Raw genomic sequence first — 21,414 nt, 5'->3', positions numbered from 1 at the left:
AAGTGGTCCAGAGTGGAGAAAATTTAACCTGACCAAGACTTGTGTAAAAATGATGAGTATAAAATGCCAACTTCACATGCCCAGTTTTGTAGTTCTTAATTTATTCCCTGCCATTGACAGCAAACTGTCCTATACATTTTAACTGAACTGAAATAGATTGGATTTCAACATCAATATTAGTGTATTAATGATTAACTAATTGCCTGCCAATAATACCAATAGAGGTCCAGTTCAATTAATCCACACAGTAATCACTTCATTTTATTTGTGACTACATTTTATTAAAAAACACCAAAACACAAATGTGCAATTAAAATACGTGTACACTGTACCGATAAAATCAAGACAAAAATCTACAAATGCTAAAAAGAAAAATCAGAGCTTCATTCAAAATCAGGAAGATGGTAGTGTTGGGACTTTTAAGATCCTTCAATAAAAATTAAAATGTACCTTCAATAAAAATTAAAATGTAGTCAATGTAGCGATCAATGAATAAAATGAACGACTGAGTTCATTTCCACCGCATTCATTGACATAAAATCACTTAATGTCAATGAAATCGGTGTAATAAGAAAAATCTTTAAGGCTGCTGAGTGTATTGCATCAAATGGAAGCACAGGTGATGTCATCATGGCTAAGGTGCTGAGGTTTTCAGAGTAAGGCTTCTCAGTAAGGGAAACAAAGAGGTGCTACGACTGAGGTAATAGAAAGCCTGAATCAAATCAACACATTACTAGAGAAGTAGCATGAAGTATAAATTAAGTATTTTGGGTGTTGATTTGCTGCTGGGCTGTTGTGTTTTTCAGCTACTGCCATCAGGGTCAGATGGCAGTGAGCACACGTCCGCATCCCGTTTTATCCAACGGTGGTCTCCCGCTTCTCTCTGATGCTCCTGTTGCTTCGTGAACTGGATCAATAGGGCGCCTACGCGCTCATGGTCCTTAAACGGATTAGCTTGGAAACTGGACTCCAGCCACTCTCGGTACTGTTGGTAGATTGGTGTAAATCAATATCAATCCATGCAGAAAAAATCACCACCTATTCTTACGCCATTTCATCACGTCATTAGAGGTATTGGCAAGTACACTAATAATCGTTTCGTGTTTTAGAATACAGTGATGGATGTGTTAACCTTGTAACTTTTAAGAATTTCACTTCCTTAAACACTACATCATTACAAATTATGGGTCAGTTTTAATTCATTTGAGGTTTTACAGCACTTTCATTTCTTTAACACATGTACGACAATTAAAAATGTTAACATGTAATAAATAACTGCCTGTCAGGTAAATAAAGGATTTATGACAGCTACTGTTTAAAAGGTGATTTCAAGTTGAATTGTTTTAGTGAGAAAATTATGAGAAACCATGGTCCATATTAATGTGTTAAACCATTACCTGCACTGCCAACTCTTCCCGTTCAAAAGGATCAGGTCTCTATCCTGCCAATTAGTACAGTTTCCTTTATCACAGTGTATCTAAACTAAAGGTATGGCCGGTACTTATAAGTATAATTTAAACTGGGAACAAAGGTTGGTATCAACCATTATCGTCAACTGATTCACACAAACCCTTAATTTCAGGCTTCTTATCATGAACTCTGGTTATTACAACTTAGGCAATATAAGTTTTAAATCATTATGGTGTCCAGGGTCCTTTCTCTTGATAAAAGTCAGAGGTAACAGAAAAAAAAAAAATCAATCTAACTGATATCCAACAATTCGATGGGATATAAATTAAAGACTACATGTACTGTAATTTCTCCCTATTTAACTTAAATATATTGCATTGTCAACAAAGGGGAGTCCTTTGGAAACCAAAAACACAAAAAATGGTCCAGTAAAATGTTTGGCCCTTTTTCCAAAACCAGAAATTAAAACGACCGTTTTCGAATTTCCAGGTTTACTTCGTCACAAAGCCCGAGTCCCACGTCCAACTTCAAGGTCCCTCCGCCTATACCCCCGCCAGATATGTCAAACTTTCATTGCAGTTGCTTTCATCTGATTGGTTCAATCTTCTTCCTTAGTATCTCGACTCCAGGTGTCAATGGTAGTTGGCAAACCAACAATATGATGCACAACCGCCTTTTCCAACTTAATTAGCGAGCATTGAGCATTGCTGTACCCGAGGACAAAGTGTGTCAGCTACCCTATCCTATCCTATCCTACCCTACCCTACCCTACCCTACCCTACCCTACCCTACCCTACCCTACCCTACCCTACCCTACCCTACCGCAACCACAACCCCTACTGCAACCGCAACCTTTATGAGAGTTTTACCAACAGGTCAGTATCGACACAGATTTCTAAGTCAATATGAATCTGAAACAGTTTAAGTGTTGAAGTGGATAAAATGGCTGCTGTCTGTGGTTCTATATCAACTCTGTCAATAATGGCTTGTACCAAATATTGAGAAGAAGAGAACTACAAAAGTTTTTTTAACCATGAACTTCAGTTCAAAATTTTGAATTATGAACTGAACAGTTTACTTTACAATTAGTAAACTGCAATTTAAACAAGTTTATGTAGAAAATGGAACTTTCCTAACACTGTGAGAATGTTACACATTACGCTTAAAAGGACACTCCAGTTTCAACGATATGTGTTAATTGGGCTTTGTACGGGTAAAATAAGCGGCCAGCCACAAGCAATGACGCAACGACATTGGATGCATTGTGGTCGGCTCCAGTTCGACAGAGGGTCCATTTAATTTCTAGCGTTACTTCTGAGGCCTGCAGAGAAAAAAAATACAACCTCTGTCATCAAAATACATCTTTTGTCAGGTACATATGTGTTTTATGTAATATGGGGCTTTGTGTAATAATGTAGTGGACAGTTGGCAATGAGCAGCACCGCGGGGTCCCAGTGGCCGGAAGCCCTTTGGTGCTGGCCGACGTTGAATGCAAACATACTGGCAAGCGCCCGGTAAATTTAAAGTGCCTGTGACACGAAAAAGCATGTTTATTTCATAATACACGCGGTATTTTATGCCCCTGAATGATATGGACCGCTTGGATGTGTGTGGAAGCGATCGCTATATTTATTTAGTTTTTTGAATCCCGCGCCATGAAAATGAGTGACTTCCGGCTTCGGTCTTGCATTGAGGAGGAGGGCGCTGTGACGTGTACGGTAGAAGACGTTCTCTTCACTATACAGTGTACTGTTGTGTATGAGGACGAAGGATTCAGCTGATTTTGCGGATTAACACTTTTATTTTTTTCCTCACGCCAGCCAAACGGCTGCAGAAAAATCATTCTGTATGCGGGAGAGGCGTATGCGCCTTTTTGGAGTTTCAAAAGGTTCCCATTCACCGTGGATATTTACTGTGGGACCATTTGACTTACAAGGAAGTGAGTAAACATCTTGTTTTGTATTATGTCAAATACGAATACAGTGATTACAAAGTAAACACTATAAAATTCCTTTAAATAAAGGACTACTTACGTTTGATCATTGATAGGCATGTAAAAAGCTATCCTCATGCTCATTAGCAGTTAGCTGTTAGCGCGTTAGCTACACAACAACTCCAGCCACCCTCCTCCAGGGAACGAACTGTAAATTGCTCTCCGCCGGGCGGTTTGCCGATCCGCAAAGAAACTCGACAACCGGGTCATCATGTCAAATAATCCAGGCTAGTTATGTGTGATTTTCCACTTCGAAGACTTTGAAACATCCCTCGGTTCGGGTTAGCATGTCGGCTAGCTGTCACTCCTTCTGGTCTGTTTACATTCTCCGAAGCCGGGGAAGGGAGATTACATATGTCCGATTTAGGTGTCATAAAATATCGTTCGGGAGGTGTGACAGTAAAGGTGAAGTCGACTGTTTTGACCATTATGGAGTAATTTTGCCATTTCGTCTTGAATAAATGGATTTTTATTATTTTATATTCCATTTAGCACAAGATTGTTATTTGTCATGACCATGCCATTTATTTAGCAATTGGGGAAAGTACTTGGGTAAAAAGAATATCCTGTAAAAATATTGAAGTAAAGAGACAGAAACAATGACATTTTGCCGCTCTCTTCGTCGCGTTTTCCTCATTGTGAATAGTTCCCCCTCGACGGGTTGACTGGTCCTTCTCAAGCCATTTATATAGCTATTGGGGAAAAATACTTGGATAAAAAGAATATCCTGTAAAAATATTGGGAGTAGAGAGACTGAAACAATGACATTTTGCAGCTCTCTTCGTCGCGTTTTCCTCGTTCTGAACAATTCCCCCTCAATGGGCTGAATAGTAAAACCGATGAGCCTAGTCTACCGCTGACGTCATCCACCTGTTGGGGACGCTAAAGCCCTATAATGGTAGGCGTGGCTAACCGGCAGATTAAAAGACTAATTTCTCGTCATCTGCGCTTTGCTAAATTGTTGTATATAGTCGAATCGTCTCAAAATATGATTCTAATTCACATAATAATGCCATTTAAGACTTTTTTTCTGGTGTCATATGCTCTTTAAGGCTAATTGTTGCGGATCGTATGCATTAACTGATGGCAACTGCTACACGAGCCGCCCTTGCCTGCAGGCTTTACGGGCGATTGCTTGTTCTGCTTTCGCCAAGTCATCCTGATGAGAGAGATGCTTCTCGTGTTCACAAAGCCTCGCTGGCATGGTACAGTTGTTCTGTCAGGCCTTATCCTTCTCCATTTTTAAACCTTATCTTATTATTATTACCTTGTCTTATTAATTTGAATTTGGCAAGGTTAGCAACACTCTTTTTTGGATTCAAGCAATGTATTATTAATCTTGACTTCCACTGGAGTGTCCCTTTTAAAAATTCTAATCACAAAACTCACTCTGTCTAAATCCATTCACTCTTATTTCCTCGAAACAAATACATGCGAACATGTTGCAAGATGCTGACAAAGATTCAAAACACGTGACGGTCAGCACCAAGCTAATGCAATCCCAGCAACCCCCTCTGCAATTGTCACTCAGTGTGTGGCAGCTGCAATGGCAGCACACTTTGCAGGACCTGCTTTTTCCCTTTATAAAGTATAATCATGTGATGTCATTACATTGTTGAGTTATACTCAAAGAAGTGGTCCCTCTGGTAAACATCTTGTACTGTATATACAGTGGGGCAAATAAGTATTTAGTCAACCACTAATTATGCAAGTTCTCCCACTTGAAAATATTAGAGAGGCCTGTAATTGTCAACATGGTTAAACCTTAATCATGAGAGACAGAATGTGGAAAAAAAAACAGAAAATCACATTGTTTGATTTTTAAAGAATTTCTTTGCAAATCATGGTGGAAAATAAGTATTTGGTCAATACCAAAAGTTCATCTCAATACTTTGTTATGTACCCTTTGTTGGCAATAACGGAGGCCAAACGTTTTCTGTAACTCTTCACAAGCTTTTTACACACTGTTGCTGGTATTTTGGCCCATTCCTCCATGCAGATCTCCTCTAGAGCAGTGATGTTTTGGGGCTGTCGTTGGGCAACACGGACTTTCAACTCCCTACGCAGATTTTCTATGGGGTTGAGACCTGGAGACTGGCTAGGCCACTCCAGGACCTTGAAATGCTTCTTACGAAGCCACTCCTTTGTTGCCCTGGCTGTGTGTTTGGGATCATTGTCATGCTGAAAGACCCAGCCACGTCTCATTTTAAATGCCCTTGCTGATGGAAGGAGATTTTCACTCAAAATCTCTCGATACATGGCCCCATTAATTCTTTCCTTTACACCACAGGTGTCAAACCGATTCCAGAAAGGGCCAAGTGGGTGCTGGATTTTGTTCCAACCGATACCGTGCAGAGAGTTTAACCAATGAACTTCATACTAAAACAAGCAGCACCTGACAAAGTTTAACTGATTACACATGTAAAAGATCTGATTGGTTAAAAGGTGTCCTCTTCATTGGTAGAAAAGCAAACCTGCACCCACTTGGCCCTTTCTGGAATCGGTTTGACACCTGTGCTTTACACAGATCAGTCGTCCTGGTCCCTTTGGAGAAAAACAGCCCCAAAGCATGATGTTTCCACCCCCATGCTTCACAGTGGGTATGGTGCAATTCAGTATTCTTTTTCCTCCAAACAAGAGAACCTATGTTTCTACCAAAAAGTTCTATTTTGGTTTCATCTGACCATAACACATTCTCCCAGTCCTCTTCTGGATCATCCAAATGCTCTCGAGTGAACCGCAGACGGGCCTGGACGTGTACTTTCTTCAGCAGGGGGACACGTCTGGCAGTGCAGGACTTGAGTCCCTGGGGGCGCATTGTGTTACTGATAGTAGCCTTTGTTACTGTGGTCCCAGCTCTCTGTAGGTCATTAACTAGGTCCCCCGGGTGGTTCTGGGATTTTTGCTCCCCGTTCTTGTTATCATTTTGACGCCACGGGGTAAGGAGGAAGTTGAAAGTCCGTGTTGCCCAATGACAGCCCCAAAACATCACTGCTCTAGAGGACATCTGCATGGAGGAATGGGCCAAAATACCAGCAACAGTGTGTGAAAAGCTTGTGAAGAGTTACAGAAAACATTTGGCCTCAGTTATTGCCAACAAAGGGTGCATAACAAAGTATTGAGATGAACTATTGGCATATACCAGATACTTATTTTCCACCATGATTTGCAAATAAATTCTTTAAAAATCAAACAATGTGATTTTCTGTTTTTTGTTCCACATTCTGTCTCTCATGGTTGAGGTTTACCCATGTTGACAATTACAGGCCTCTCTAATATTTTCAAGTGGGAGAAGTAGCACAATTAGTGGTTGACTAAATACTTATTTGCCCCACTGTACCTCTGAAACTTGTGTTGTCTGGTACTCCTGCAGCTGCTCTTGGAATCCACAGTTGGGTCCGACAAAGGAGCGGACGGCTTTGACTGCTGTGAGACACTCTTCCCAACTGTAGTGGGTGACGGTCATCAGGTAGGCCACTACCATAGTTGTGCTGCGAGACACACCTGCAAGGCTGCATGAACGGCACACGGTTAAGGAAATGAAGCGGCATGTTTCTGGTTTATATAATAACGTGCATCTAATTAGACCTAATACCAGAGCAAAATCACAAGACGGATCACCTACCAGTGAACAAGACACGCGCCACCATTCAGGCGACACTCGTGGATGAAGCGGATGCATTCTTTAAAATGCTGCAACCTGTGAAATAAAGCCAAATCATTGAAATAATCAATTACACTGGGCAACATTTTTGTTGTTATTTTAGGTTTGACAGCTATTTTTAAAAGGGACAGACAACACCTAGTATATATAACCTTTGTCTGAAAGATTGTCATTTAAATCAGTGGTCCCAAACGTTTTTTGCACCACAGACCGGTATGATGTCGGCCTTTTTTTTCACGGACCGGCAACGTGTGGTAGAAAAATACAGGAAATATAAACTAACACGACGGGGCTAAAACCGAACGTTAATTGCAGGGAAAATGTAACTCACCAAACGCTGAATCAACCTTTTTTAACAGTGGCCTTTACTAAAACTTGACAGCAAATATCCTTGGTCTCAGGCATAATAAGGTTTCTTGGCTTTGCATTACGGTTCGCCACGAGGTGTGATCTTCTCAATGCATTCACTTTTGTTGATGTGGTGGCCCTCACTAATTGTTTCTGTCAGTCATGCTCGCACTTTATTGTTTAAAAAATTCCAAAGGCTTATCCATTATTCCTGGGTGCTTAGCCTCTATGTGCCAAAGCTGCTTTGAAGGCTTAATTGCCTCGTTTGCTAACTTTTGGCCACTTATTATGCGGAGTGGACTTGGCGTAGGCTCCTCTTCTGACTCATCAGGTGTTCTTTTCCCCCGTAAAAAGCTGTCTAAAGACATCTATTTTTCAGTCATCTTCGCGAGCATGTTGGCTTATCATTTCCGTGAACAAATCTATTAGGCCATGATGCCATTTTGTGACCTCAGATAGACCCATGCACATACACACTGATAGACTCATTAACAAGTGGGTATTAATAAAGCATTAAGGAAGGATACTCACATTTGTTTGGCTAAAATAACACTGGCATTGTTAAAATGTCTGCCTCCATTTTGAGTAGCCACATCCTGGAAATTCTGCCTGTTATTGTAATTTTTCTCCAATATTATTCATCAGAAAAATGAAATTGTTTTTTTCAATTTATTAAACAAACTTCTATCTGCAGGACTGCACGTTAAAATTGTTGTCTGTCCTTTTAACATTTTTTGTCCCTATAACAATGATTTTTAATTTATAGGACACGTATTTTCTTCATAAATATGAAAAAGACTGTACTTAATAGATGTGTTTGGTTTATTTAAAATATTTACTGAAATATTTAAATGTAATTCCATTTAAAATAAGCATGGCTGCAATGTTTAATAACACTGTTACGATTTTACAAAGGATACGGCTAGTTGTGTTCATGTAGTAACAACATGTGGAGAAAAAATAAAACATGACCTAAAGAAGAAAAACAATGACAATTTGTAATAAAATTGTTGCTCAGTGTTTTATTCAAACGTGGTCCTATTTTACATCAAATCAGAAAGTGACTTTCAATTGACAGGTAGCATCCTACCATACAATATTATAAAGTAAGGGTGTAACGATACATGTATTTGTATTGAATCGTTTCGGTACGGGGTGATCGGTTTGGAACGGAGGCGTAGCGAATGAGTTTCTGACGTAACGTAACCCTTACTTTTCGAGGCTGTGAGTCGATCAGGTTAGTTTCTTTGTGTAGATTATATTTACTCCGTCTTCACTACTATAATGAGGAACAACACGGAAGGACAGTATATAACCCAGAAACGTCAACGGCGCGACAACGTGGCTGCCGCGAGAACGCAGTGAAACGTGGGTGTTAAAGTCAATCAGCCAATGCACACCAGTGGCAGTGCAGCCGCGTGTTACACGCGTCCCAGAAGCGACGCACGAGAAAAGAACGGCAGCGTTTATTATTTGAAGCGAGACACGGCCCTCCTGCGTCAATACTACTAGCTAGGATCCGGCAGACCGGAAGTCACTCGTCACAACTCGTGTAAAAATACGGTGGATCCGGTCGATTTTCAAACTAATATGCAATCGTAACCCACTTTTTGAGTCCATCAGATCTTTTGAGTGGTAGATCGGGGCACAGTTGACTTGTCTTTGTTGATTTACTGCTGTCTTCTCTGCTATAATAATAACCAACATGGTCCCGTGTTCAATACAAAACCCTCCCACCACAACAAAACAAGTAGGAACTAATATTCACATAGGAACTGAAGTTATACAACATAAAATATGCAATATAAATGAATACTACATCACATTTGTAAAATATAAACACATAATAAAATAAATAATAGCCCATTTAAAAAAAAAAAAAATTGAAATGAGCTAAAACACCTGTAATTAAATAACAAGAATAATACACATATCCTGCTTACACAATTAAATTTATTAATTTTTGTGTGGTACTTTAACTTGAGAAAATCCACCAATAAAGCTTTTGAAAACAATTCATCAGGAAAAAAAAAAAAATTATTCATTGAGGCATTTAATTTGTAAAATACATGTTAAAATCTTTGTCATTTGGATTGCTTTTCTCTTTAGCACAGGACTTCTTTTTTCTTCTTCTTTCTTACAGTAGTGATACATACATACATACCCACTACTTTTTGAGCAGAATTCTAGCTTTGTATAGGCTAATGTTCCTATTGTTGAAAGCACAAAAGTGTGTAATAAACAACTAGCACATTTATATTTTGCATTTTGTTTTCTTACTGTGCCGAAAATTAACCGAACCGTGACCTCAAAACCGAGGTACGTACCGAACCGAACTTTATGTGTACCGCTACACCCCTATTATAAAGCTAAAAATAGATGACACATTATAAGAATCGGGAAATAGCATCTTGAAATGAAACTACAACGACGAGGCCCAGATTCTGTGTTTGCGGGTTGCAGAACTGGGATATGATACTGGCCGAACACACAGATGCCTCAGAGAAAATCTAACTCCTATTCACAGAGACACTAGTTTTCCATAAATAACTGCACCGACTCGGGTTCAGGAATTGAAACAGAGAGCAGAGAGCACAACAAAACAAAGTATCTTTTGTTATGTTCAATGCTTGAAATGAAAACGCTGACTTCATTTTCTCACCCATGTGAACGAAAATTAAGCAAAACGATATGGAAAAAATAGTGAGGTTAAAAAAAGACAAGACTAATGTTCTGGATGAATATTCCCCCCTTATAGGCAGTTTAGTAACACAGATAGTGTTTCACATTATCAAGAAGTAGGTGGCTGATAGAGCAGACTCTTGGGACAAGCTGCTGGTTACTCAACAGCAGGCAAAGTAACAGTCGCCGGCTAAAATAAACTCACTCGAGCAACACTTCTTCCTCAGACCCAAAGTCCATTTCAGAACTTGTCTCCTCAGCACTTTGTTGCGTCTTCCCAGCACTGAAGCTTCCGCTCATCTTGTTTAATATGCAGAAATTCACCTTGTGACAGAGTATTTTGGTTCAAACCAGCTGAATCTGGTAAAAATCATCAAAACACTCAAGATCTCAAGATGCCGCGGATTGAAATATCCTGGGAAAGGTCACATCATATCAATGTGCACTGTCCTCATTCACTATTATTCTTTCATTCACAGCTAAAGTTGCTAGAAATATCGGGCTTATACCGATTGACTTTTTTTTCATGGGCAATTAAAAAATATATATATAAATTTTAAACTCGATGTTTACCGAAGTCGTAAACCCATTTTCAGTTGATGAAATGTCCATTCCAACCACAATTAGCATTTGGACAAGCCGTCATTTAGGGGAAATCTTGTGAATTACAACTAAAATTGAGAATTTTTCGACGTCAACCAAGGCATAATGCGGCACAATGATACAATTTCATTAAATATATCTAAAAGGAGCATTTTGTGACAGTACACATTTTGGTTGTTTAGTTAAATTTAATTTCTACACCTTCTGACTTTGCGCACACACCTTTGAACAAAAAATTAAAAACATTTGCATTTGCATGCAGGAAGTTTAGGCCTCAAAGACAATCAGATTGTCACCAGAAAAAAAAATCTTCACCCATCATTTGAGCTTTAGTTTCTAATGTAAGCTATGGCCAAAGATACTGTATATATTTATTTTGGGGTCTAAAATAAAGCATCCACAACAACTGATTGTTCTAACAATGAAAAACAAACATGATGCTAAATCGATTTAACTTCAAAGTGTAAACTGTCAAGTGATTTTCGTCACTCATTGAATCAAGTCTAAAACAAGTAATTCCCAGAAAACCAACAAGCAGCCAAATTGAGGAAACGTGGAAGTGACTGATAGTGAAAGTGAAGTAAATATCACTGCTAACAAAACAACAAACAGACTTAAAATTATACTAGATTTATTTGTGTGGATGCATTATATTAATACTAGCAACAGCATGGCCTGGTGTTGCTCAGGTTTGCGTGATGTGAACGCAATACAACCAAATCGCAGATAATACATACTACATTACAGCTGCATATTTAAGGAAGTAAAAGTAACAGAGCACCATAAAGGGGTTAATGCGCAATTGCTATTCCATCATTGTGTACAGTATTAATATCCAGGAGAAATAAATCCCTTAGTAATATTCGTATTCCAGAAAATTGTACTTTTTTTTTTTTTTTAATCCAGGGTCTTGTTGTGGAGTACTCAAAGGCACAATGAATCATCGCAGCACATTGAAATTTGTACATGAAACCGTAAAGTTTGAAAGCCAACCATGACATTGCAATCGCAATGATGTGTCTTTTGCCCAAAAGACGGCGCTGTCGCCTCCACAATCAGGGATTTTCTAGAGGTGTGCATTGCCTCATATCTGGTGATACGATTCATATTACGATTCACAGGCCATGATTCGATTCGATCCAGATTAATTAGAGTTTGACTTTTCGGGGTGGAGGCAAAATACAAAGAAATTCAAAATATCTATCTTGCCTCTTCAGGTGTAGTTTTGGCCTTGGCAAAACAAAGGACAGTGTCTGAGGTGCTAGTCACATCTAGTCACATGATCTGTTTAAAAAATAATTTTGCCCCATTATGGAATACGTTGTAGGATTCTTGTTCATTTTATTCATTTTTGTTGTTCTATTGCTTTACAACTTTTATAGACAACATTTTACCAGCTAGGTCTTTATTTTGAATTCATATACAGTATAGACCCTACTCACATGACGTCACAACCACACCCCCGCGCCATATTGTCCGTCAACTCGTCGTGTTGACGCATTACCGCTACGTAAATTCCTCCTATTATGGAGTGTTTTTCTGCTCGTTAACATTAATAATCAAAATGGTGAAGGCATGTGAGGCAGGCGGTTGCAATAACAGAGAAGATAGACGGAGAGACTTGAAGTTCTACCGTATTCAGAGAGACCCGGAGAGGAGAGCGAGATGGACTGCTGCAATTTGACGAGAAAACTGGGCTCCAAACGATTACCACAGATTATGTAGTAGTCATTTTATATCTGGTAAGATGCATTTAATATATATTTAGAGGGTTTTGGGCTGACAACCACAATTAAGATCATTGCTAGGCTAATCTCCGACAACATACACTCAGACGTTGTGAATGAACTACCTGAAAATATATAATTATAAGGGGATAATAAGACAGTTGTCATACAATTAATTTACAATGTCACTATTGAGGTCAAAAGCCAAAAAATAAATTCAACTAGGGACAATCTGGAGTAGTGCTATCGCACTTCATATTTATTACATATTATATATGTATGTAGTGAGAGTGCTATCGCTAAACCATATAAACATTAAAAGCCCTAGCTCCATTGACAAATGACATGAAATACATTAGACTTGACAGTGGATGTTAGCAAGAACAAAAGATTTTGAATTGAAAATTTCGTAACTCACCTTCCCGAGCACAAGATAGATTCCTGCCGAATTTTCGTGGACGAGGACCTGTTTCACCCAACCAGCAACGAAGTATTTATAAGCCTCCAAGCTCTTAAAGTTTTTCAAACTTTTGTGAGAATAGGCTGATTTTGTGTGGACAAGATAGTTGTAAATATCAGGGTAGCAGATGTCAGGCAGGGACGGCGAAGACAGCGGGTCGAAAAACATCGATTTAGGCATCAAATATGGATCTGGCGAATGGATAAACTGAAGCTTTTCCACATAACGCCTTTTATGCAACGCATCCAATGAGTTTACAGCGTCAGATAACACCGGGGCTTCCATGAATTGCTCTATAAATTGCACGACTAATTGAAACCATTGAGAATAGGGCTAAAAAATGACGGATAATATGGCGGCCGGATACAGCGACACGTCATTTTGTGACGTAGGTGAGTAGGGTCTATATAGGAGAGTCAATTACGTGCAATGACATTTTTCGGCCACTTGGGGGGTGGCACTGCCCCGCCTACCTTACCCTCATTCTTCCTGAATGCTAAAAGTACTTTTATATCAATTTATTCCTGAAACCTCAACCAGCACTCTGGCAAAAATGCTTTTGTTTTATGTTTGAACAATATACAGTATGGATTTTATTATAACATTCTCTCTTTTTTAGTGCAAACCTGCCTTTGTCCAAACCTGCTTGAATGCACGATTCCAAATACGTCATGCCTCAGTTTTTGCAGTAAAAGCCAAAATTAACCCAAATTTCAGATGACTAATCAGAGGAAAACGACCTGAAGTACCCCGTCCGCCATTGCTGTGGTGTGCCACTCGCAGCACACATCCAACAGCAGCTAATGTTACCGTTAGGGATGGGAATTGATAGGATTTTTACGATTCCGATTCCATTATCGATATTGCTTAACGATTCGATTCTTTATCGATTCTCTTATCGATTCTAATTTGGGGAAAAAGAAGAACAAACGTTTTGATTGGCATCGAGTTTGTTTAATCAGAAGTCACAACCTTACAAACTCACAACAAGATCAAAAGAGGCCCAAAGCCTCAATGTTAACTGTGGCAATAAGTGGCAAATACACAAGAATGTGTAACATTTTACTGAAACATTTATCTAATAGAAATAAAAAATATTGGTATATATTGGCAGATAGGTCGTTGTTCTGCCTTTGGCAATATGTGTTAAAGCAGGTGTCCCCAAACTTTTTCCTGTGAGGGCCACATAACTTTTCCCTTCTCTGATGAGGGGCCGGGGTCAGTTTGTAACAGAAAAAGTGTGACGATAGCAGAAGTGCATAAATGTAAAAAATTATTGTTTTTCAGAAAGCCACAATCAAATAACCCTTTCTGGATTCTTCACGGAATGAAAGTAAATAAAATAATAATAATAATATAATATAATAATAATAATAATACCAATAATTAATAATAAAAACACTATTAATTAAATAGATAATAACCAAATAACCCTCTCTGAATTCTTCAAGGAAAAGGCTAGGAAATAAATAACACGATTGAGAAAAAAAAAAAATTCAAAATGGCCGGACCAAATGTGGAGGCAGGCCGTATTTGGGCCGCGGGCCGCAGTTTGGAGACTGCTGGGTTAACGTGTATTATTTACCATTACATTGAAATGCATGCCTTTTAGTTTTTGTGGCGCTTACACGCTCAAGTGGGGGCGCCCTTGCGCTTCCTCACGCGAAGAAGAACGCGCTCACGTGAAGAAGAGTGCGCTTACACCTGAAGAAGAAATGCCGCATCCAAGCGAGTGAGCGAGTTAGTGAGAGAGGGAAACACTTCTACGAGCCTACGTTCTTTGTTAATGTTAATATCTACAGAGGCAACGCCTGTATGTATCATCTTTTGTGTTGTTGTTGTTGTGTTTCCACTCGCAATCGGACACTTAAATCCAGTTGTGTAGTGGTTTGAACGATGTGCTAATGCTAGCGAACGAATGCTAACCATTTGTTATTACTGTTATTAGCAGCTAATCATCGCTGATTTACGTTGATGCAAACCTGTTTGTTATTGGGCACGAAATTGATTTGTTTCATTTCTATTCTTAGTTTCACTCTTCAAGTGATGGTTGAATAAAGTCAGAAAATTATACCAACGTCTTCTGCATCGTCATTTGGGAGTTTAGCTAGGTGTATAGCCAGGACTGAGCCTTAGCCTCTCGGTGAGGACAGCGCAGTCGTATTCCCTCCCGATGCAGTTATCTCCACCTTGCAATGACTGCAAGTCGCTTTGTTGTAATTTTTCCTCGTGAAGTGAAGACACACTTTCGAGCGTTTGAACCTACGTGCTGTCATTGTTATGTTTATGGCTGCAATGCTCGTGCTTACCCGTCGTAACCTTTCATTTTCACACTCTTTCCTGGTGAAGTGCAGTCAAACTTTGGAGCGAGTGGTTCTTGGCGCCATGCTAGTTTGATGCGTCTGGGCAACAAGACACGTCACGACGCAATACACGTCTTTAGGAATCGTTAAAGGGATCGTTAAGGCTTATTTTTTCATTGTGATGTCGAGGCCTCGAAACACTCGGAACCGGTTCCGAATTGGAATCGGATTTCGATTCCCATCCCTAGTTACCGTTTACATTGACTGACGCTAGGCCGCTATAGGTGTATAAACACCCCAGTAATGGCGGTCAACCATTAGAGGGCGACGTAAACATATCGTGACTCGGATTAGGCTAATGTTGTTACTTCAGCAGACGGCAAGGTAATGCTGCTGCATGCTGCCAACTACTGGACGGGAGTAAAAGTGCAGCCACCGAATTGTTTATGCCCACCAAAAATACATGGGTAAGGTTTGATACTGACGGATTTTGAATTGATATGAGAATTGCATGATAATTTAGCGATATATCTCAGAATCGATTTTTTTAACAACCCGAGGATTTTCCATGCAGTTTTTTTAGTTTCAAATGTATTTTCCGCACTAAAGAGATCAAACCCATCCTAGAACACTCCCAAGCACATAAAGTGCCAGTGTGTAAAATTTGGTCAAAATCCGCCGAGCTGTTTCGGCATCCATAAAACATGAATACACAGAGAGACACACAGACAAATTCGTCTTTATAAAGATTACCATAACGCGTTTGCTCAATGATGAGCAAAACACATCAATATTCATGTCTATATAAATGCAACATGGAAGGGAAAAAAAGGAACTCAAATCGGGGGTGAGTTGACATCCACACCACATTACAGACGTTAGACCTGGACAAGGCCCCAAACAGCTGCATGTGGTGCCCTCTTTATATGAACCATATTGTTGGGCCTCCTGCAATGGGAGGGGCCCCCTTGCTGGCTGCTGGGGCGGCAGTTGGCCTAGCTATGCGCATCATTCAGAGTTGAGATTGTGACACAGTGGGGATCATTAAAGCACTGGGTGGTCAAAGGCAACAGCCAGATGTCACTGAGGTTTCCTTCCTCTGCTGCCTAAGGGAAGGTGCGTGATTGCGACACTGGAGGGAGGTCAAATCTATCCAGGCTACTCAGCAACATCTATCCAAGCAACAAAGCCATTTTTCTTATCTGCTGACAGAAGCATCAAAAGTTGTCTGAGTGTGAAATATCATATTTACCAGTATTTTTCACTGTACAGTTCTCAGCTGCCATCAAACACGACTGGCACTTTAAGAGAGGCTCAAGAGCCTGTAGTGTGCGTTTTGTCCATAATGAGTAAAGCTAGAGTTGCGTGAACATGAACAGAAGCCACGCAGAGAGGAATCCATTATACATATTTAACTCATTGGTTGCTATTGACGGTGCAAGACGCCCAAGCCACTGGGAGAGTCCGGCACTACCAGCCTCCCCAGTCAAAATTGATCGGACGTCATTGTTACTGTAACGTGAGCATTCACTGCCAGTTCTGCGCATCTATCGTTGTCAATGGCAGGCGTTAAGTTAATAGTATATGTTATCTTATTCATCCATTTTAATTTTGTTTTTAAACATAGTTTCTTTTACAACATTTTCTAATTAAACAAAAAAGGGGAAAAGAAGATATTCCATTATTCATTTAATTTAGAAAAGGGTGAAAGAAATAAACTACTTAAAAAAAAAAAAAAAAAAAAAAAAAAGATTTTAAAAAAAATGCTACGTTATTAATGCTGTTTGAGTTATTCTTCATCAAGTATATAGTGTTATTTGGGGCCATAACGAGCATATTTCCATTTGTATTTGTTTTTATCTAAAAAAAAATTATTAACAGTTTATTAATATACAAATGTACTTATTCATAAAAAATATATATAAAATAATGATTAATGACAGGCTTAATATAAACACTGAGTCATGGGACTACTGCAAGGGTGGAGGACCAGCTCATGAGGATTTCAACACCGTTAAAGATGACACATGGAATTATCCCATCAAGCTTTCGTAGCAATGTTCATAAAAAACAAAACAAAGAGTGTACTGAATTACAAAAGGACCACCCACCTCCCCATATGGTTGATAGGATTTGGCTAACTAATACAAAAATGGTTTGATAATACCTATTCTTTCCCTTAGTCATCCAGATTTTAAAAGTCAAGTTATTTTAAATGTGAAGAAAATGTCAGAAGCTTGGAGGTTGCGTGCGTGCGTGCGCGCTTTACACTTACAGGTTCTGGGTGGAGGCGTCAGCTGCATGAATACAAAGGTAGGTCTTGTCCTGCAAATCAGAAACACAGTAAATAAATTAAAAAAAAAAAAAACACTACAAGTAATCACAGCAAATATTGCAACACCCAGAGATTGTTTTGTAAAACCAGCATTTCCTTTTGTTAATTACTAAGTGTTGTGTTCCTGTGCAGTAGTCCTATACCACTACGTCTTACTACAATTCCAAAACAATATTGCTATAGTCATCTGAATGTGTCAACCAAAACTGAACATGAATAAGCGTCATTTATGTTTAGATGCATCTAATATTGGCATGACTGAAAAAGTCCCATTATCAAAATCCAATACAGTACAATAAGGACACTCTTGAATCAGTTATAACTCATCACTTCCCTCTGCTGACTAACAAGACACATCACATTTTTAAGTACTAGTATATATACAGTATGTAGAAAACCGTCTATCTATTGGGTTCATAAAGTGAGAGTTGGCAGTTCTTTTGTTTCACTAACCTCAAATACGGGTCTGGCATTGTTATACACAGACAGGATGTGGGTGATGCCATTCTCTGACAAGCTTTGTCGGTTTTCGGCATCTAGGAAAAGCACAGACAAGTGAAAAAGCTCATTTACTGTCAATAAAGCAGTTAGAGACAGTTAAGTCACTGCCCGTGCTCACGTCATTGCTACAGTGGCTAAAATTGGAACACTGTCACCTAAAGTGGCCGATTAAATGTAAAATTACGCAACAACCAAAAGACAGAATGTAGTATTTCGCATCAGTAGAAAAAAATCTAAAAGCTTAACTGTTCTTCACATTTGTCATATTTAAAAAAAAAACAAAAAACACACACATCGCAAAAAACAGGAAAACAAAATGAGGTGTAGCAATAAGTAACATAACACTGCAAGTCCTTACCTCTTATATTCCCAAGGTAAAGACCGTCGACGACCTGTGAAGCAAATGTCACAGACATGTTGTACTTTTCTTAGTGTCTACATGATAGTTAGGCTTCATACAGTTCTCCTAAAAAGGATCAAATGTCCTGAGCTGAGCCTGATTGGATTTGAGGCTTAGAGCTTAAGAATCCATTGCAAGAATGGCAACATTCGCCTCAGGGACATACAAGGCCTGAAGCACTGGAGCATTATTCCCAAGAACAAGTGGTGAAAGGCAGTAGCAGTAGAGAACTTTTGACTCTAATACAGTGATTCTCCAACTTAAATTACCCCTTAAAGACCCTTAGCTCCCCAAATACTAAAACATTCATCAATATTAAGATTCAGTGGGATAGTAGGCCAATAAGCTCCTGCCCCCCCAAAAAAGACTGTCAAATATTACACATTTGAAGATAACATTGTGCTTGAATGAAAAAGAAATGAAATAAGGATTAAAGATATGTAAATTCACCAACTTAAAAAATGTTTGAAAAGATTAAAAGCAAATAGCAAAATTGGCAGATATGCACGCTGTGCTAAAGTAAAGGTACCGGATGTCAAATATGTGAGACTGATTTGTCCCCATTTGAGTCATCATTCAAAGATCAGTTGAAGGCCATAGAAAGTGAGTCTAGTTTTTGACATTTGTGGGAGCTCAGCCCACAGAAAGCGGGATGACATGGTGATGCTGGTGGTCAAGGTGGGGGCTTTGAGTTGGTGTGGACTGAATAATGTTTGACGTATTTGTTCTACATGCTTCAAGTAAACTTGTAACGAATAGACCACACTGTTATAAAAGCAGTTTACAGTTGTATGGACAAAAAATCCTGACAATTTGCATGCCCAACAGAAAAAAAGGATCAATATTCAGTAGATCTTCATTTTTGTCAAAATAACTTCTAGATGTTTCTTATGACTTCCAGTGGGTTTCTGAATTTCTGTGCAGAGGTATTTTTTTCTTAAAAAAAAAAAACAAAAAAACAAAAACAAAAACAAAAAACATGCATTCTAACAAAACATCTCCAGTTATGTTTGATGGTTGTCGAGCATGGGCAGCCCACAAATTTACAACAATATTTAGGCCTTTGGACATGGATCGTCCCCCCAGAACATTGTGCTTGCTCCTTTGTACGACTACCAGAATAGATTTTGAGCAACATTGCAGTTTTGTACTTGTACTGTTGAAATATCCAGCCTGATTGTAACTTCAACTGTTAAACATCGTTCTCAACAATCTCTTGATATTGAGTGGAATTCAAGCAAGCAGGATCCCTAGTGCCACACAGCCCCACAGTATGATGGACCAGCCACCAAATTTTACCGTGAGTATCAATTACTTTCATTTGGAATGTAGGACACCCCTTGGTGTCACCAAATAACTCAATTTCTGGGTCATCAGTCCACAGTACCATGTTCCAAAACGATGCTACCTCATCCAAATCACTCCTATACAGGTTATCCTTGTGAAAAGTGTGCAGAATTGTTGAACGATGCACAGCGACACCGTCTGCAGAAAAATGATACTGTAGTTCTTTGGTGGTAGTCTGTGGGATGTCTTTGACCATTTAACCATCCTTCGCCTTGACACCTTTAAGATATTTTTCTTGCACTGACACTAGTGGCCTTGATAATTGTTGTTGTCGTCTTCCATCTCTCATGACGTCCCTCACAGTGGAAACTGACAGCTAAAATGTCAGCAATAACTTTTTATTCGGGTCATTTGAGAGCGGTTGAGGCCCACATGTTGCCAATCTTCGCTTGAGATTCAAAGAGAAACATAACATGCAATTGGCCACCTTCAGTAAATCTTCCCTTGATCGCATCCATCTTTTTATGAAGTTCAAGGCTTGATATGCGTATATGCCAATTTGGTTTTCTAATATCCAGTGCTAATCAGTTTCCATTGCTCAAATCAACAAAACGACAAGGGTGGCCAAATGTTTGCACTTGTGTACTTTTGTTTTGACGCATATTGCACATCTTTCGTTAGTCAGATAAACCTAGTTTCAATTCTGATATTTTACTCTTGTCATACATGTACGTATAGGCCTACTAGTATATAGTTGCTAATCCAAACACTCAATGATTTACGAATGAAAATAATGAATACTGTCTGGCCAACCTTTTCCATACCACTGTAAATGCAGGAGTTTCTCATTTCCTGTCTAAGATGAACAGATTTGTTTGAATTGTAAGAAGAAATTTGAGGTATATCAAATTTCTGCCTCATTTTCACTTAATCTGCGGTTAGATCGCAACCAAATTAAGGTTTACCCCACCTACTGCCCAGAATTTGTTGGGATCGGCTCAGCACTCTCGTGGGGAGTCGGTTTCGAAAATGAATGAATGTTCAAATAATGTCCAAACCGAATTAGATCTGTTTGTAGTTTCAACTGCACTAACTGCTAATGTGTGCATTAATTTTCAAAGGCAAACTCAATACAGAAGTACAATGCAACGTTGACATAAATAACTTCGCATTGGACTATGGCGAACGTAAACTGTTTCAATTTGTCGTGATTCCCAAAAGGGAAAGAAAGACTGTTTAAACGTCCCAACATGAAACAACTTTATCCTACCTTGTTCATTCCATTGCCCATGGTGATTTAATCGTTCTGTTTACCTTGATGTTTATTATTTGAACGTGGAAAGGTTTCCTAACACAGACAATGATTCCAAAACACGAGGCTAGGCTAAACTTTGACGTATCAAGTTACATTTACATGTAAACGATGTAATTGAATTAAAGAAGCTAAAAAGGAAAATTATGTATCCAAACTTTTCAGTCGTGCCTCCGACAGTTCAACTTCAAACATGTACTGCCGTCTTCCGGATTGTTTTGACGTGATTATACTATTCCATCCGGTGAGTGACGTCATACTAGGCGACATTTGTCGGACGTTGAAAAAGGGCGCGTTAATCGTCAAGCCTATCACTAAACTTCACAATTTCAGATTTGTGGTTCTCCGTATTCTTGTTTTTAAAGTTATTTCACCATAGTTATGAATTA

The 21,414-nt window shown here is 39.1% G+C and overlaps 1 protein-coding gene across 2 annotated transcripts; it reads right to left on the bottom strand.

Annotated features, from left to right (window-relative positions):
• Positions 1–305: 305 nt before the first annotated feature.
• On the bottom strand, positions 306–21,258 carry dusp22a (dual specificity phosphatase 22a). 2 transcript variants are annotated; one of them, XM_057842923.1, is made up of 7 exons: positions 20,984–21,258; positions 18,385–18,418; positions 17,979–18,061; positions 17,466–17,515; positions 7,029–7,103; positions 6,744–6,915; positions 311–985 (listed from the first exon to the last, which is right to left on the bottom strand). In XM_057842923.1, the coding sequence occupies exons 1-7, from the start codon at positions 21,002–21,004 to the stop codon at positions 803–805; spliced, it is 618 nt and encodes a 205-aa protein (XP_057698906.1). In that variant the 5' UTR covers positions 21,005–21,258; the 3' UTR covers positions 311–802. The 2 variants fall into 2 exon arrangements, with proteins under 2 accessions (XP_057698896.1, XP_057698906.1); XM_057842913.1 differs by lacking the exon at positions 20,984–21,258 and having other exon boundaries at positions 306–985; positions 18,385–20,969.
• Positions 21,259–21,414: the final 156 nt, after the last annotated feature.

This window comes from Corythoichthys intestinalis, chromosome 1, assembly GCF_030265065.1.
Source record: "Corythoichthys intestinalis isolate RoL2023-P3 chromosome 1, ASM3026506v1, whole genome shotgun sequence".
Classification (NCBI taxonomy): Eukaryota; Metazoa; Chordata; class Actinopteri; order Syngnathiformes; family Syngnathidae; genus Corythoichthys; species Corythoichthys intestinalis.
This window is presented reverse-complemented; position numbering and strand designations above follow the sequence as displayed.

Coding starts and splice junctions, on each gene's coding strand:
- dusp22a (XM_057842913.1), bottom strand. CDS start 18,442: ATGTCTGTGACATTTGCTTCACAGGTCGTCGACGGTCTTTACCTTGGG. Junction 17,516..17,978: donor ATGCCAGACCCGTATTTGAG/GTTAGTGAAACA, acceptor TCTGATTTGCAG/GACAAGACCTACCTTTGTAT. Junction 6,916..7,028: donor GGCGCGTGTCTTGTTCACTG/GTAGGTGATCCG, acceptor CCGTTCATGCAG/CCTTGCAGGTGTGTCTCGCA.